General features: G+C 33.1%; 2 protein-coding genes across 4 annotated transcripts; one reads left to right on the forward strand and one right to left on the reverse strand.

Moving 5' to 3' along the window:
- The first annotated feature begins 396 nt into the window (after positions 1-396).
- On the forward strand, positions 397-6,240 carry LOC139901090 (E3 ubiquitin-protein ligase RHF2A-like). The gene is made up of 7 exons (XM_071883828.1): positions 397-537; positions 625-671; positions 3,071-3,133; positions 3,396-3,507; positions 4,129-4,427; positions 5,784-5,879; positions 5,955-6,240. Exons 1-7 carry the CDS (start codon positions 406-408, stop codon positions 6,238-6,240), a joined length of 1,035 nt encoding a protein of 344 aa, XP_071739929.1. The 5' UTR covers positions 397-405.
- Positions 6,241-12,479: 6,239 nt separating this feature from the next.
- Positions 12,480-17,735, reverse strand: LOC139897454 (outer envelope protein 61-like). 3 transcript variants are annotated; one of them, XM_071880152.1, is made up of 11 exons: positions 17,316-17,735; positions 16,912-17,142; positions 16,343-16,399; positions 16,091-16,219; positions 15,810-15,887; positions 15,636-15,706; positions 15,369-15,418; positions 15,131-15,275; positions 14,268-14,787; positions 13,879-14,022; positions 12,480-12,877 (listed from the first exon to the last, which is right to left on the reverse strand). In XM_071880152.1, exons 1-11 carry the CDS (start codon positions 17,409-17,411, stop codon positions 12,731-12,733), a joined length of 1,668 nt encoding a protein of 555 aa, XP_071736253.1. In that variant the 5' UTR covers positions 17,412-17,735; the 3' UTR covers positions 12,480-12,730. The 3 variants fall into 3 exon arrangements, with proteins under 3 accessions (XP_071736253.1, XP_071736255.1, XP_071736254.1); XM_071880154.1 differs by having other exon boundaries at positions 17,301-17,417; XM_071880153.1 differs by lacking the exon at positions 16,343-16,399.
- Positions 17,736-19,498: the final 1,763 nt, after the last annotated feature.

The following is a 19,498-nucleotide window of genomic DNA, read 5'->3' on the forward strand; positions in this document are numbered from 1 at the left end:
TAATAATCAAATGTATAATCAGCAAATAGTCAAATAGGTATCATCCTTAAGTTGTATAATCGCAATCAGGAAATCAAATCTTGCAAATTTTTTTTTTTTTTTTTTTTTGTTTAAAAAATACTCCATATAATCTCTTTTTAAGCCTTAAGTCTGATTAAAATTAATGGTTAGCAGATTATGATTAGGGCAGTGGAAAATCATTTTAAATTACTAGTATGTTAAACAAAAGTTGTACAAGTATTGTTAATGCCAAGATATCATAAATATCAAGATATTATTATTTTAAATAATTTACATGTGGATTCTCATTACTTATAACATCTAGTGTATATACATATTACATTACATATTTGAATAATAATGCAGGCTAAACTAGCTTTATAATTGAAGGTTTTCGTTTCGAGAATGGAGGACAGTATTAAATGTGAGGACCATTTGATATCAGCTGCAGCTTTTGTCGAAGGTGGAGTTCAGGATGCTTGTGATGATGCGTGTAGCATATGCCTTGAAGCATTTTCTGAAAATGATCCGCCTACGGTACATAATTTTGGGACTGCACTATTTCAATAAATAACTTTTTTCGTTTAGCAAGTAGTTATATACAGTATTTATTTTTTGCTGCAGGTTACGGGTTGCAAGCATGACTTTCATCTTCAATGCATTCTTGAATGGTATTCTAAGTTTGCACTATAATTTACCTTTAAAGTTAGAAAACTTTAATACGATGCTTAAAGCTTGATCGAAATTGAGATTACTACATCCCCCTTTTTGATGATAATATATAGCTATGGTATATGTATCCTTTGTTGTCCATTATATTATTGTATAAACTTGTGTATCCTAATCCAGGCTTCCATAGCTCCAATTGTTAATCTTGACTTGGTGTCAACTACAGAGTTACTTAAATTTTAACCTTTTCAGATTAATACTCTTATTGCTTCACATGGTTCCATATAGGTGCCTAAGTAATGTCCATTAGGAATTTAGGATTACAGACTAGAGGTGATCATCAGTTAAACCTTTTTGGAACCTAAATCGTAGTATGTTTAGAGAGGAGAAATAGCAAGTTCTAGGTGCTTCGTGCTTTATCATTTACCTACCACGCTGATTGACGGTAATGAACAATTGTTGAAGAACTTTGTAATGTGCTATAACATAATTGTCTAGAAACATAAACATAATCGTTCACGTGTTTAAAAGCTCTAAAATTTTCGTTTAAATTCAACAATTTTGACCTTGAGCGATTTTGACCGATTAAATCCGACTTTACCAACAAATTCATTTTTGACCCATTGACCGACCTTGACCTATTAATTAAACAGATTTTGGAAATCGGATCGTCATGTTCTTTAAAAGGAGTAATCAGGGAGTGATTAGGCATTTTTTGTAACAGTGAATATGTTTGTTATTCTTTAGATATGAAAAATAGTTCATTCTATCATTGACCTACTACATTGATTGGTGGTAATAAACGATTGTTGAAGAAATCTGTAATGGGCTTTGCAACATTAATACAAATTCAGCGCTAGATGTTTTAACCTTGTGAGTATCATACGAGTGGAATTTGGATGACATGTTTTGTGGAACATCTTTTATATGAAAGTCTGAACAAAATATACAAGTGATACAATATATGAGATAAGATACAAGTTGTTTAATACATGAGTTATGATGCTTGCAATAAGTTTGATGATAGTCGTAATGGAAAATAGTTCATTTTTGGTATTACAAATAGGTTGTTATACTATTAGTTGTATCAATTCAACTTATTATACAGATTCGTGATGCATAGAACACGTAGACTGTGATCACCAATACTAAAATTTCAGAAACATAATGTAGTTGGTGTAGAGGATGATTATGGCTCATGGGGCTCAGCCTATATGTTAGGACTTGAAGAAGGGAAGTCCTACCGAAAGCATTCTCTTGAGGAATGGAAGCTTTAGTATTAATGGAATGAACTCTTAAGTTTCAGAGTTGGTAGAATTAATGGAATGACACAGTGAAATGTCATATCTTTCATGGCTTCAATAGATAATGAGAACTCATACTTCAAAATAGGAATATATGACATGGTCGTGAAAGCAGAGGATTTGTTTCTGCAAATTATACTGTATACTTCTACTTAAATTAAGACTTTAATTATCTGCATTTTAAGAGGTTGGAGAGAAGAGTTGATGTCTATTGAGACTCACAAATTGAAACCCACTCAAAGACAACAGAATCACGTTTCCAACACCCAGTTCAAAAACAAAACAAAAAAACTAGTAAGACGAATTATTGAAAGTTTCATCAGTTATCAAAATTAATTTTCCACAAAGTTTAATTTGCTCTTTAGGTTGCAAGTCCCTTGGACAATGGTTACATGCTGTTACAGGCACAGCGATGAATATATACGGCTGAGCATTGTGTTGCGTATAATAGTTTGGAGCCCATTACCAGGTGGGTGAGATAATCATTCAAATAAGTATAATAGATTAGAGGTTAAGTACTAGTCGTGCAATCTAGCATTAAGAGTACTTAAAGGTTTAAGGTGTGAGAAGCAAAAGTTAGGTAAGGCAATTCTTGTGTTTTAGCACTACTTATATGGTTAGATATGAGGTTTGCTTTAGATGTCTATCTAAACTTGTTTTCTTGGCTGCTTGAACTAATTTTTACTATCTTTTAATTAGATACTAACTTTGTAGAGCAATTATGATGTTGTGGACTCCGGATCTGTCAAGTAATGAGAATCAAAATTATGCACATCTGTTAACAGGGTTGGGTCAAACAGGTTTTGTTTGAGCCAGTTAAAACAAGTTGGTTCGGCTTGACCTGCTAACATTGTTTGCTTTCTTTTCTAGCATTTTGAACAATGATTAATAATCCCTATATGAACTACCATCTCATTTAAATTGATCAAATGTGTAGGATGGATAATCACTTTATTATGACATCTACTACTTTAAACACACTTGAGCCCACAGATTTTAATTAATCCCCTGTTTTTACGTAAACATGTTGAAATTTGCACTCCTAACGTCGAGCATCACCAACATTCAGTTAAAACATTTTTGCAACTCTTTTGTAGGTGTCAAAGGAGCTCTCAATGCCCAATGTGTTGGCAGTCTATAAACCTCAAGGACCCAAGCAGGTTACATTTTTCATATTAAAAGCTTCTTTTTATATATTTGTGAAATGATTACATCATTAAAGAAATCAGAATATAATCGCCAGTCCTAAAGGTTGACTTTGGCTCATTTATTGAACCAGCGATATACAATCTGGTCCTTGATCTGATTTTCTTGGATTTTGGTTTTTCAGAGTTGGGTAGTTGGAGGGCCCTTTTCTTTTTTCGTGTTTTTTCCTGATAATGTTAATGATTCTTACATCATGATATCTTTACTAATTGACAGTCAGGAGTTGCTTGATGCAATAGAGCAGGAAAGAAATATTGCAAATAACCCGTCTATAAATACTACTACTATATTTCATCATCCGACCTTTGGCGATTTCGAGTTACAGCATGTATACATCTATCTCATCTTTTCAAGCTCTTGTCATTATTTTTTCTCTAGAAAACGTAAGAGTAAACTTTAGAGGAGGTGATTTCATAAATGAATCGGTTTAGTTGGTTCTTTGAATTTCTAATGGATCTAATGGGTTACGTGAAATAGAGTAGCTAGAAAGAAAATGTTATATCTAAATTGAATGTTGTAACAACTTTTGATACCGAAATCCAGTGTTGCAGAACTTGGAATTACTCGTTGAGTACTTGGTCAAAACTCTAGATTACTCGGAATATCGGTCCAAAACTCGGGATTATTCGGAAAATCAGTCAAAATTTGGTCAAAACTGGGTCAAAGTCGGTCAAAGTTGGTCAAAGTCAAACTTGGTCAACATCCGAGTACCTCCCGAGTTGGCGAGTACTCTCCGAGTAGCGATTTTTGCAACCTTGCTGAAATCATATTTATACTGCATAAAACCTTTTAAATCGAAATTATAGTTTTCAGAATTTAATTTTACTTTATTGTAAGAAAAACCAAAAAGTAGAAGAAAAAAAGTGTTTGGTGTCTACCTTACCGAACACAAAAAACTAGTTGTCTTGACGTAAACCTATTCTGGATGTAATCTTGTTTGCACGTGCAGCTGCCTGCTAGTGCGACTGCTGCTGAACTTGAGGAGCGGATAATTCAACACTTGGCTGCTGCTGCAGCCATGGGTAGGGCCCGTCATATTGCTAGAAGGGAAGGTCATAGAAGTCGAACCTCGGCCAATGTTCGGTCCCGTTATATTGGTTTATCTACAACACAACCAAGTATACCTTCTCCTACTCGGCCTACTTTAAGTGATGACGTTGAACCTACTACTCCTATCGTGGGCCCCGCATCACCATTGGTCTCCAGCATTGTTCCTGCGCGTCCACCTGAAAGTCCCACAACTGACAGGTACCATACGATTCAACTTGTATCACAAATTTAGAGAAGTCATTATAGGTGGCAAATTTGACCTTGTGGTGTTAATTATAATTATAATTATAATTATATTATATTATAATTATATTATATTATAATTATATTATATTATATTATATTATATTATATTATAACTACATCTAATAGACAAAAGTTATGAATAGTCACTAGGAGTATTTTCGACTTTTCACCTTTTTTTTAAAATTTTAACTAAATTTCATTTCACCAACAAAGCCCCCCACACTTTTTCCAAAAATTCAAATCGACCCCCCTATTTGGAGGGTAAAGTGTCAAGTAACCATTTTCATAAAAAATCTTAAATAAACTTCACCCAAATATTCAACGGGTCATATCTTCTCGCTCGCAACGAGTTAAATTTTTCCGACACCATCGTTAAACTCGAAATAATTTTAGGAACACAATGTCACTAACTATACGCAAAACGGACGCTTTTTAAAAAAACACTAAATATTTGGGGTACTTTTCATACACGTTGATTTTGCGTTAAAATTTTTAAAAGTCGACAATTCCATAGCGAAACGCGGAGATGCACATATATTGTTAATTTAAAATAACATTTAAATCTTTCACGGGTTATACCTTTTAGTTTGACTCGAGTTGCGCTTCAACGACATCATCGTTAGCCACGAAATAATTTTACAAACTAAACGCAATAAAATACATTGAAAACCGAACCCCCGGCGCGAAGCGAGGGTTCGAAAACTAGTTTTGTCTAAAGGATCAATTTATTTAATAAAAATATATATAACTGAAACGGGTCAAAGGGTTTGAAATTTGCGAAAGTTGCCCGTCGGGTAGAAATCCTTACTACCTCCTAAATTCGTTTATATATGGATATAGATATATGTTATTGTTATTATACGGGTTTGGGCAAACTGCAATAATACTATAAATTATTGAGTGTTTGATCCTAAGACGAGTGGTGGACACAGGGTGGGGGCAGTGTAGGCAGCTGCCCCTGCCCCTCAAGAAATTTCATATCTTGTAAAAACTTCCTTTTTAAAGGTATTGATGATTAATGATATTCAATAACTTTTGCCCACTCAAAATGAAAAATATAAAATAATATAAATACAAAACAATGATCAATTCGTGTTCGAAATACATAAAAATTGCTTTAATAACCCAGAAACGAGAACGGGTTTTTTAATAATCTCTAAAACAAAGAAACGGGCGAAAATTTATCCTGCGCCAGTTCTGTTCCTAAGTTGATCAGGCTTCAGACACTTCTAGTAATGTCGTTTATCTTTATTATTGTGCAACATCTGATATATAATTAATGATTAATGATCACTTTTATTTTACTAGGTCGGGTATGCAATCATCCCCAAACAACCAAGATAGAGCGGGGCCTTCAGAACCGTTTTCCGATTTCAAAACCCGAGTTAATGCAATATCAATGAGGTAATCGATAAAAGAAAATTTTCAACATTGTTCTCGTTCATTGGACATAGCTCATGATGATTTTTGTCAAAATAGATACAAAGAATCGATTACAAAAACCACTAAAACTTGGAAGGAAAGATTATTCTCCCGCAACAACACTCCAACAGAACATGGTCCTAGAGAGGGCAGTGCAGCAGGCATGGCAACATTATCACGTATGATCGACCATCTTCAACAAGACTTGTCACCCGTTTCCAGTAATACAAATAGTTCACCTTTTAATCAAGACCAAAACGACACTGTAGCACCAACTGTGAATAATTCTGCGACTCAAAATCAGGTAACAGGTTCACCACCAGCAGATTCTGCTATACAGTGAGTTACCTTTGTTAATAACTTCATGTACACTATAAAACTTGTATTTGACTTACAACTTGAGATCTATATAAGAGTGCCGGGGGCTGCGAAATTTATATCCCTTTGCTTGTTTAACACCTTTCCGTATGTTTTCTGCTTTTAAATCATTGTTATTCATTAGGCTCTGCTACTGCCTATTGGTATTACACTAAGGATGTGAGCTTGGACAGTTGAGTGGGTTGATATGTTTCTGTTCACATTTTCGGGCGTTGCGCCTAGGAATGACAATGGATCGGATATGTATCGGGTGATGCATTATCTATATCTATATTCATTTAGTTTTTGTTCATCTATATCCATTTAATTTTAATTCATCCATATCCATATCCAGTGGATTAAGCGGGTTAATGGATATTCAAAAAATGTTATAATATTTTCTAATACGTGATAAAACCAAAAGTGTAATATAACAAAAAATATACATAATGTGAATTAAAATCTATCCACAAGAATGAGTTTTTTTGTCGAAGGTATAAAACAGTCTATTAAATTTACTATTAAACGTGTAACTTGTGTGTTTAATTTAATCAGATATACGTGTTTTATTCTAATATATCATAGTTAATTCATCATATGGTAACAAGCAAAATGTATATGTAATGATAAATGTATTTTTAATGGTAAATGTGTTTGTATATATCTATATTTATGTATTTATATATGTATTTCATGTCTTCATAGGTACTTCCTACGTCCTAAATTAATAGTTATGTTTTGACTTTTCAAAGTTTTTGTTTCTTAACTTTGACTTTTAACAAATTTTTTTTTTGTGTTATATAATATTTTATGAAATTTATATGTATATATTAAGTAAGTTTTATATGTGTTTTTATTTGATATAACTTTAATAAAATATTATATAACAATAAAGAAATTATGTAAAGTTAAAGTTAAGAGATAAAGATTTTGAAAAGTCAAAATAAGATTATTAATTTGGGACGTGGATAGTATATTAATGGATGAGATTTTAGTTGATATCTCGATTTCTAGTTTTGAGCCTTTTTCCTCTCGTTTTGTATCTTTTGTTGAGTTCCTTTTTCTTTGAAAAATGTCTCGTTTATATATGAGTTTGGGTTATTCTTGCCAAAAAAAAAAAAAAATTATGGATGAATTTTTTTATCAATATCTATATCCATTTAGGTTCGTCCACTGGACTGGATGCCCATTGCCATCCTTAGTTGCGCCTTGAAGGTGATACCACTAGGCGAATAAATCTTGAAGTTTACAAGTTCAGTCTACTTAATGTATAAGTTGATAAGTAAAAATATAACTACAACATTACTCAATTATCAAGGAGTAGACGGTCATACTCTTACCCAAAGGTGAAGACATTGTTTTCAAAAAAATTATAAACATGATTTGATTTACTTGAACATAAATTCATGTTTACCTATACTGAGCAACTTATTAAAGATAAAAGTAAAAAGTTGAAGGGTATGAGGTGTGGTTGCATTTTGAGGCTGGATGAATAGACGATCTTGGCCGTTTATTTACGTGATCAACAACAGTTCATATTCTTTGTTTTTCAACAACCTTGCTTTTTACCTAAATTGCAGTGCATCGTACATGGATCATCGTCGTATGTCCCTCTTCGATCTCAGAATGCAATTGTTATGATCCAACCTCGAATTTAATTAATTAATATCTTATACTCGACGAAGCCAACATAAATCTGATCCGAATAATAATAAATTAATATTAATAATAATAATAATTAATAATACTCCGCAAGAAATAAAAGGTAGTTTCAATGCAATAATTCTTTTAGGGTGACTTGGGTGACTTCACTACTACCTAATTTTCATCTCTTGAACTTGTTCTACTACCTAATTTTCATCTCTTGAACTTGTTCTGACTTCTGAAGGTGAATCCACTACCCCTTGAACTTGTTTCACTACCCAAATTCTCATTTTTTAAACAGAGATAATTACTAACCTATTAATTAATTACAACAACAACAAAATATATAAATTTTTTTTTTTTTTGGTAAAAATAGTAGTATATATTATATATATATATATATATATATATATATATATATATATATATATATATATATATATATATATATATATATAAGATCAAATGATCCGGAATTACAACATTATATCAGTTCTAATGAACTGCGACATACACGTACAATAGCCTTGAAATCAACCACTAGAGAGCTAAACAAACACACACAACTACACAAACACCACCAGAACTAAACATACATATACACACACCCGACCCCTAACCCAAACTCCGCATCCAACACGCATCGAGAATCGCACTTCAGCCACGTCCACCGGACAACCCAAGAACACTAATCCCGAGGCCTAACTTTCCGAAGCCAAACAAGTCGGCTACGTCGGCAACAACATCGCACCCACCTAAACAAAATATATAAATAAGAACAAAATGATGCGGGATTTTAATGTGGCTATATCTTGTCTCCAATCTTTGAGAAAAGGTTTAGTCCCCGAGACAAAGCATTTTCCCTTTTTTGTAAAGTTGTGAATTTGTCCTTGCTAGATGCAACACATAAATTTGCGTGTTGCTTTGTGCCTCTTGTGTGTTGCCCTGTAAGTTGTTCGGATCTTGCTACCTTATATAACTACGACTCAGAAATGAGTTGTAACTTGTTCGGATCTTGCTACCTTATAACTGCGACTCAGATATGAGTTGTACGCAACACCACAAATTTGCTTGTTGGCTATTGGTTGTTGGCGATTGGGAGGTTGGGTGGTTGGGTGGTTGGGTGGTTGGTGGTTGGCGGTTGGCGGTTGATGGTTGGGTAGCCGTTGATTATCACGTGAAGGTAAAAAGTAAAAGTTTGAAGGTAAAAGCTAAAACATAAAAATAAAATGTAAATGTAAAATGTAAACAATCAACAAGAAAATAATAAACAAGCAACGTCCAACAAGCAAATTTGCGTGTTGCCAGGGGCGGATCTATAGCCTAAGCACTGGTACCACGTGCCACCAGTGAGATACGCAAACTAGTGAAGATTTTTTTGAGCTTTTAACTAGTTATATTATTAGATAGTGTAAATTTTGAGGAGTGACACCACGGCCAGTGGTCTAGTTTTTATTGACATGGATTTTTATGTGTTTTTAAGCACTTATATAAAGAAAAAATTGAAAGATGAAGTAGTTGTATGTTTGAGAAAGTTGAGTTGTAGGTAAAGAAAATGGAGGTGATGAAAGAGAAACGAAAATGATGAAGGAAATATGTGGATGCCTGGACTCCTCATCTACTTTTTAGTATATGGTCTTATTTACTGGACCCCACTTTGACTAGTACTTGTATTTAATTAAGAGATTCACATTTTACTTTCTTTTATGTTATACAGTAAAAAGTAATTGTAGTTTATAAAAGCTAGTGAATATTACGGAGATATTAACAAAATAAATGATAAATGATCAGTTTTAAGTTTTATATAAAATAAATGATAAATGATGATTTACCCTATAAACTAATTCAATGTGATTAGTTATTACGGAGATATTATATATTATATATTATATATCTATATCTAAAAGGCAAAGGCCAAGTGAATAGTCCTATTCCTCTTTTCACTTTTCGCAAACTTAACTCCTCAACTTTTATTAAAATACAAATCGCACCCCCACTTTATACGTATATTTTTCCCAAAATTTCACAAACTTAACCCCCTAACTTTTATTAAAATACAAATCGAACCCCCACTTTACTAACTTTTTTTTTTTTTACTAATATTCAATTTTCACAAACTTAACCCCCTAACTTTTATTAAAATAGAAATCGAACTCCCACTTTATACGTATATTTTTTTCAAATTTCACAAACTTAACCCCCTAACTTTTATTAAAAGACAAATCGAACCCCCACTTTACTAACTTTTTTTTTAAATAAAACCCGAACGCTAAAAGAAACAACTTTCACAAAAGGAACAACCCTTCAATGTTAGATGTCGAAAAAAATTCTTTTTTACAAAATAGATCAAGACTTTTTTTTTAACTCGCATTCAAAACGGAGCCCCCGGCGCGAAGCGAGGGCTCCACAACTAGTATAACTAATAGACAAAATTAGTTACGAATAGTACTATTTAACATTTTATTTTTCACACATCCAACCCCCTAACTTTCATTAAAATACAAATCGAACGCCCCATTTTATACCTATATTCTAAAATATTATTTATCTCATCACTAACACTAAAAATATTGAATAATAACACTCACCACGCTACTACTGTGCTACTTTTTTTTTTGTCTCAAACTATAAAAAAGCAACTTTCATAAAAGGAACAACCCTTCAATGCTACCAAAAGATGTCGAAAAATATTCTTTTTTACAAAATAGATCAACTAACTTTTAAAAAAAAAAAAAAAACCCGAACGCTAATAGAAGCAACTTTCACAAAGGAACAACCCTTCAATGTTAGATGTCAAAATTTTTTTTTTTTTTACAAAATAGATCAACACTTTTTTTTTTAATTCGCATTCAAAACGGAGCCCCCGGCGCGAAGCGAGGACTCCACAACTAGTTAACATGATAAAAAAAAAAAAAAAAATTTGAAGTTACAACTACACCAATGTTTACAAAATAAAATTTGTTGTGCTCTCAAATTTATAAAATGTACTATAGATATTATAGATTTTAGTAGTTTTTTCGCTCCGGTAGAAAATAAAATTTATGGATCAGCAACTAACCATTGAATAGTTGGAAATTTTATTTAACATTTAACTAGTGACACCAGTGACTACAATTCCTAGATCCGCCACTGCGTGTGGCATGTTGCATGTTGCGTTCAACTCATTTATGAGTCACGGTTAGAAGTTAATGAGATCGAGCAAGCTTATAAAACAACATGCAAGACGCAGACGCAACATACAAATTTGTGATGTTGCGTCGGCAGGGGCAAATTCGTACCTTTATAAGAAAAAAATGTTTTTGTAATTATAGAAAAGTGCAATTCACTGTATTCTTGAGTTTTTTTATTGAGGGAAAGGAAGATTTAAAGGGATAGTGTTCTAAACAACCATTCTTAGAGTTTTTTTAGAAAAGAAAAGAGAGGGGAGGGGTGGGTTTGAGGTGATAGTCCATGGCCTTTTTATTCACATTACTATCCGCCCAATTTTGAGAGGATTTGAATAGATAAGATTTCTTTTATGTGTATAATGACTATTTATCCCCTCTAATCCTATTATTTATCTGTATTTTATTCCTGTTTTAGAAAAGCATTCAACAAAAAATTTCAGTAGGTGGCATAGTTGCAGTAGGTGGTCAAGAAAATAAAGGCATACGTAATATTTGTTTTAAAAAATATATATTTTGTGCACTTTGAAAGTACACGATTCATATATATGATATATATATGCTGTACGGAGTAATAATATGATTTATAATACAAGAGTATACAACATGTTTGTATCTTGCTTTGGAGTAAAATTTATATTTATATTTATATTTATATTATAACTATAATACACATAAGTTATTATTATCATTTCTTTTCTTCTAGTCTCCTTGCTGCTCGAGAATGCACATCAAATATTTTATATTACAATCCTTTCTATCCTTATTCTCTCTTCTCATTTCCATCCCACTCCTTTCCACTTAAAAAAAACTCAAGAACACGGCGTTAATTTCCCAATAGGTCACGGAAACCCCTTCTCCCAATGACATTTTTTCTCTTGTATGCTGGGTCTTATTCGTTGGCCTTTTTATGGCCTATATTTGTACCAATTACAGTTTATTTTCTATATACTGTAATATATATATATATATATATATATATATATATATATATATATATATATATTTTTTTTTTTTTTTTTTTTTTTTTTTTGGGCTCTACACTACGAGATGCTAAGATTAAAATTTATAGACCAGTGCAATTTTGTTTTTTTTTTTTTCATTTCGAAGCTGGCATTAAGCACGGGAATGAGAGCGAAAAGTAAGTTTTATTTTCTGGGATTTCAATATCATTTTTAAAAGTTTAAGTTGTTTCATCATCATCAACGGTAGGATTGTGTCTCAAACCAGTTGTACATGTAGCAACATGTCAATGTAACTTAAGATTGCACATAATGAATTTTCTATAAACTCTGTCTCACCAGCACATTGAACCAATTTTCGTTTACCAGTGCGACAATATATCTAAAAAGAACACATAAAACTACCATTTACGTCCCTGACCAAGACAATCTATTGTATAATATGCAATCGGAGAAAAAAACTAGAGTAATATTTTAGCCATGTAAAAAATATAATATATTAAGGAATGAATTACAATGAAAAGATGCAAAAAGACTATTCAGGGAATTACAATTTCCGCCTTGAGAGCATAACCATGTTCTATCTACAACAGGCCCTAATTACCAAATATGTGTATGTTGCATGACACTTACTTTCCCCAACTAGGTAAAAAGGTGACATGTTTTACTTGTGTGTCGACTGATTTTTGTAAGGGAACGGTCGCGCTTACCTGCCGATGTACCCCAACCAATGGAGAAACACTGCAAAAACGAGCATACATAATGCCATAATCAACCCCTGCCTCCCCAGGAGCCAATTTTTTGTTCTAACAGCACCTTCACCGGCTCGTTGTATTCTATCTGCCCACTTCATCTGCACCAAAAATAAAACCAAATATTAAAAATACCCTTTATAAGTCAAAAAAATCCCTGACCTAATTGGTGCTAACCCCAGGGTCTTATTGCACGATTGTGAGATCAGACATTGTTGGTTAGCAATACCGTATCATCCACAAGACGGAAAATAGTGCCTAGTACCTAAGCTAGTTTCACAAGTAACAAAACAGTGCAGGGTGGTAGGTCAGAATAGATTGACCGCCAAATCTTTTTTGCGCCTATTTCTTAAACTGTATTATAATTAGCATACTACTCCAATCTTCTAGTTCCAAGTATTTTTTCAACGACAATAGGAAGTTGAACAATTGAACCGTTTGAGGTACGGAGTAATATGTAACTCTTAATGCATTTTCCCTTGCAAGAAAGAGGGAACATATAAATTGAGCAAGGTTGCAAAAATCGCTACTCGGGGGGTTGAGACTTTTGAGGAAGTAATCGGCAACTCAGAGTAATCTGACTGGAGTTTATATATACATTTAAGATCTAAAATTCAAAATTATGTGTAAACATACAAGAAAACCATAGTCATAAATATAAACGTTAATATAATTGTCAAGAAACATAAACATAATTCTTCATTTGTTCAAAAACTCTAAATATCTAATTTAATTTCATATCATAATGTTAACCAATATTGACTTTGACCGATTTTATCCAAATTTGACCAATATTGACTTTGACTGACAAAATCTCTAAGGGGTTATTTCCTTTTTTTCTTTGTATTAAGTGCTGTTTCCATTTGCCTCTATTTCTGAAGCTGAAGAGGTGTCTGATTCTATGTCTCCTGGAAACGGACCAATTTTCGGATTAAGCAACAGATTAAGTGACAAAGAAACGGCAATTATTCTTACTCAATTAAGAGTTGTACAAAGATAGATCATTAAATGGAAGGTAACCATTTGCAAGAACATTGGGCTGAAGTAAACATCTCAACTAGTTTCTAAAAGTTCAGTTTAGTTTAGTTTAGTTGGAGTTTACCAGTCTATCCAGGTTCTCTGGTGTCAAAGACGACATCGCTTGTTGAGCCTTTTCAGCATCCTCCTTCGAGAGTTTAACTCCAAATTGCTCACTCATATTTGCCATCATGTCAGGGCTCAAATTTTTCATCATTGATGTCATCATCTGGGGATCATTAATATGTCAAACATGAATTTCAAAATAATGCCACTACAATACTTGATATTTGCAAGTTTAATACTCCGTATTAAATATGAAATATGAACATGGCATTGTGAATACTGAGAAAACCCTAAGATGATAATACCAAGTAAAGGATTCTTTCGAAACGACTAGATTCGCTTACTGAAACTTTTACACATATAAAACCAACTAAAGGATTAATACTATAAATATAATGAGCTTGGTACCTCGCGCATGGCTGGATTCTTCAGCTGGCTTCGAATATCAGCACTAGAGCTAGGGAAGCTAGGTTGAGGTGCATTTACTGAACTCAAAAGCCCTTCGGAATGATCACTCTCACCATTACTTTCATTCCAAACCGAGCTTCTCTGACTTTGTTGACCTACTGAAGTACTATTATTATTAGTCCTATTTGATTGTAGACCAGTGGCGTTTAAAGATGATGCCATTTCAAACATCTTTTGGAGCTCTTCTGGTGGCATCTTACTCATCATATCTGTAGCTGATTTAAGCATGTCAGGCGTCAAATTTGGTACGCCTGACTCATTATTATTCCCATTTAATAATGGGTTCTCTCCTTGAAATGAACTTGCCATCTGAACCATTTTCTGAAATTCTTCGGGTGGCATCTTGCTAATCATGTCTGAGGCAGTCTTCATCATATCAGGAGACAAACTTTCAAACTGTCCCCCACCCAAAGATGCCATGGTTTTCGGATCAGCTTGCGACATGAGGTTCTGGAAGGATCTACTCAAAAAGACAAATTAAATTGTCAATAAGTAACTTTTATCATGATTGTGCCAAAATCTGATTGGCTTTAAGAAACCTAAGTCAAAGTGAATCATACATAATGCAAAAATTACACAGCACCAACATGGTAAGTTGGCAACATATGTATGAAGGATATGAAGATAATCATCATATGACCTGACAAGAACTATGGAGTGTTTTTCAGAAACTGTTTCTTGATTAAAAAAATTTAGTAAAGAGTCCACAAGTGAAGAACTAACAACGGCACACCATACATCATCTGAAATTTAGGAACATATGAAAATAAAAAACCTAGAAGTTGTGAGTGGTGAACATAAACCTGATTGATTGCTTGTCACCGTTAAGAACACCACTACTATTTTTAGTAACATCCTTATTGTGCTCAGGCGATGCTGATGATGAAGTTTGATCTTTTTCAGATAATGGAGTAGACACATTGTCAGTTATTTCTTCGATTCTTATGCCTGTCGAAATACATAACAGTCTTTGTAAAAATTAGTAAGATATAAGAACATCAGCTAGTCAATATGAAATTTGACATAAAACAAACAACATACCTCCTGGTGCATCCTCATCACCTTGTTCGATTAATGTATCCTTTGCATTCCTGTGCAAGTAGGTTAACAGATAACGGATCAAAAATACATAGTCGAACAACATTTAGCATTATACATTTGAAATGTTGGCATGTCTATCAGACAAAAAAATAAAATTTGTAAATTTGTGAACTAAAGCCAAATAAAACAATTGTGATGACACCATGCATGTAACAGAGTAGTTAACTGTAATAAAAAAATGACGATAAACAATTAAAAGTTTTATACCTTAATACATCTGCAATAGTTTCATCATCGGGAGAAAATTCATGTGCTTTGGACAAGTCAGACATTGCTTTCTAGAAAGTTTGGAAATTCGATTACATAAATTTATATCTTTGGAAAACATTGGCAGTATATTCTTTTAGCCTTAACTAAGAGTCAATAAAAAATATAACTCACTTGTAGTTGTCCCAAATTCTTATATGCTTGGCCTCTCCTATATAGAGCTTTGACATTTCTTGCATCAGTTGCCAATACCTGATAAATGCAAGATAAGCGAGCTTGTTTAATCCCATACTAAGAAATTTTAATTCAGTGTCATAATGTCAATGAGAGAAAATTAAAAAATGTGGACAGATAAAGTAAAAAAAAAAACTTCATTGCTATAAAATCCAAAGCTGATGATCATCTTATAACAATAAGAAACACATATACAGAAGAAAAAAAAAAAAAAAATGTACCTCAGTGCCTTCATTTATGCATTCATCGTATTGCGCTGTTTTCAAGTAACATGACATCAAATTAAGAGAGCATGCCAAAAGGAGAGTTGCACCTTTAGATGCTGGAACATTTTTCAGATTGTTTTTTGCCTGTATTGCATAAGTGAAAGATATAAAAGGAAGTCATTTTTGTCAGCTTTGAGAAGAAACTACGATTTAAATCCCAAAAAACAAAGCCATAAGAGTTAAGATTTTTCTAAATATAGCACTTGCCCGCTTATACTTCTCCAAGGCATCACTAAACCTTCCTTGACTGTGAAATTCATTCCCCTATCAAAACGGAAATGAAAACTTATTTTCATAACAGCAATTAGGAGAAAGCAACCACTAGATAGACAATTTCAACAATTTTTCAGGATATATACAAACCAAGCAAAGTATCAGAATCAGAATATATATAATTAACAACACCAATATTCAAATATCACAAAAGTTAGATTAAACATTACAGATAACCAACACGCTTACATCCTAGTAGTCTAAAGTCAATTTACATGCTCCAATTTTAAAACACTACCTTAGAAACCGAATATCATTCATTAGTAACAAAAAAACTTCAATTAAAGTACAAAACAAGTTTATAGAAGCCAGGACACATTAGTTAAACCATGTTTTCATAATGACTTGTACAAATACGTCATACGTGGTGTATATATGTATCATGTATGTCCATATATTGGATTTTGTATATACCACCTCAAACTAAACTAAACGGTTGTAATTCACGACCTCAGATTAAGCATCTGAGCTGCATTCAACCTGTTGAATCCTGGCCAAATTACCTGATTTTTAAGCATCTGAGCTGCATTCAATTCATAGATTGGTTGTGCATCTACTCGAGACCGCATAGCAGCTAGCTCCTCAGGTGTTGCATTTGCCATCTTTTCACCAATTGCCGCCATCTCATCAGGTCTAGTAGTTTTCAACTGTTCCGCAGCATGCCTCAAATCCTCAGGTTTCATATGTTTAATGCTATCAGTTGCCATTTTCACTAAATCAGGATTTGACATCATCTGCAATTACATATTACATATTATTATAAATTATGTAGATACATCCATTAATCAGTATAATCAGTATCAGAAAATATCTCATTAACACTATTACTTCAAACCTAATTTAAGATATGGCCCTTTAAAGAATGAATGAATCAATCAAACTAATATATTACTTGCAATTAATCAACCTGTTGTTGAATCCTGGCCAAATCAGCTGGAGACATACGACTCATTTGCTCTTGAGCAAGTCTCATCATCTCCGGATCCATCATACCAGGAAACATCGTCGAACAAAATAGTAACACGGGTGAAATCGACACAATTGAGTGCGAAATTGATTTCGATCAGTCGATTATATAGAAGAATCGGATGGTATGATTCAGACGATCAGCGAAATTGGATTCGATTTTATTGAGTTTTAGGGTTTGGTTGGATCGGTGTTTCAGTGAATTCTGGTAAAAAAAAAAAAAAAAGAGTTTGTTTATAGAGTTTGAAGCGGCTTACTGATGATATGAAGCGAGTTGAGAATAAATTAAACAGATGCAGATTCTTGACCTTTTATTATGTCTTCTTCATTGGGAATTGGACATGTGAAAGTTGTTTTTATGTTTTGTAATGCCAAATTGATGATGGTAAAGGTGTTACTTGGCAAATCTAATTTCTAAAACCAATTTTAAACGGATAAGTTTCGTTTCTTTCTAATTGTGGTGGTGACGGTCAAAACAACTTAAGGTTAAATTTGTGAATTTGTGATGCGATAAAATATTATTGATAGTTGCTTATAAAATTTATTAATTAATAATAATATATATGAAGATATGTGGAGAAATTTGATTGGTTAAAAAAAATATTTGACATCACTTTATTGATCCGTCAACTTTTCGACTGACGTCCAGGGCGTCAAACTTTGACGCCGTTTTAGGGGCGTCAAAGGCGTCAAACAACTTGCCAACTGGGATGACGGAGGAAACATGACGCTCGGTTAGGATCAGTCTTAAACCAATATGTTGGTTAAGAATTCAATTATAATATTCAAAAGTTAATAACTTTGTTTTGATGATAACACAAAAGAGATAAGTGCTTAATTACATGTAAGACGATATGAGTTCATAAGTCTACACTATCTCTAGCAAAAGACCAATACATAAATAATTAACTTGGTAAAACTGCTATGCGGCTGCACCACGGTCGACCGCGGGTCTGACCGTAGATGTTCTATACCAACGGCTGCACTATTTTTCAAAACTATTGATCTACGGTCAACGTCACGGCTGACCGTGGATCGACCGCATTTTTCAATGTAACCAAATTGAACCACTTTAAGTTAGACCACTTTGAGGCATCTATAATTTACAAAACTTTTTAAATATACTTATAATCGTTGCCTTCTTAGATTTCAAAAGAGTTTTGAACCAAAAGATGTTAATTTTTACTAATCACATTTAATGACATCTTAATGATATTTTAAGCTCAAATAAGATCAAACACAAAATGTTTTACTCTTGTCTTATTACAAAATGTCATTTTATACACACTAATGATGGTCATTAAAAGTCCCAACAAAAGAGGTGATCTTTCATGACTCTTATGTATCATTTTTATATATGTGTTATTAATTATGAACTAGTAAATTATTGTAATAATCTCCAAGTAAGTTTCAACTAGATTAAAACTAGTTCATTTGAGATGTAACAATGTTTCAAAGAGTAAGATACTTCCATTAACAAAATGACAAGTAATTAAGAAGGGTTGATGAAGTTTTGGATGGTTATGCTTCGTCAAGAGACAAAAATCTGCAATTACCCAATTAAGAAATCAATGACAAATGGTCAAAGCTTGAAGACTTTCTTCTTTTGAGGACATGTCAACTTCTACACTTATGTCCAAAATAAAAAGGGTAATGGGGATGACTTCAGAGATAATTAGCCTTTGGTTGCAGCAATCCAATAAGGGAAAATGACAAAGTTCAAAGGAAAAAAAACGGCTATATGATTCAGATGTCAGTGGTACACGGTCGAACCACGGTCGACCGTCCAGTGAGCCGTACAGCTTCCAGGCTGATTTCTTTTTCCTATAAAAGCCAAGCCTTGAAGCATTTGAAGACTCACCTCTTGCACTTATATTTTCTTATATTTTCTGATATCATTCTTATAATTCATTGTAATCTTTTAGAGTGATTTTAGCAAGAGTACTTGTAAGGTTAAGTTGTAAGTTTACTTGTAAACTATCTTCATAAAGGGTTTTAGAAGGTAGTTGTGTTTTCACTAGGTTAGAACATTAGGATCTTGTGGTAAGAGCTTTAGGTGTTTGTGAAGTCTTCAAAGGGACGTCAGAGTTCACAAGTTGCGGCTTATCGAAGTACTAGTATTGT

The sequence above is a fragment of the Rutidosis leptorrhynchoides genome, chromosome 3 (assembly GCF_046630445.1).
Source record: "Rutidosis leptorrhynchoides isolate AG116_Rl617_1_P2 chromosome 3, CSIRO_AGI_Rlap_v1, whole genome shotgun sequence".
NCBI classification, from domain to species: domain Eukaryota; kingdom Viridiplantae; phylum Streptophyta; class Magnoliopsida; order Asterales; family Asteraceae; genus Rutidosis; species Rutidosis leptorrhynchoides.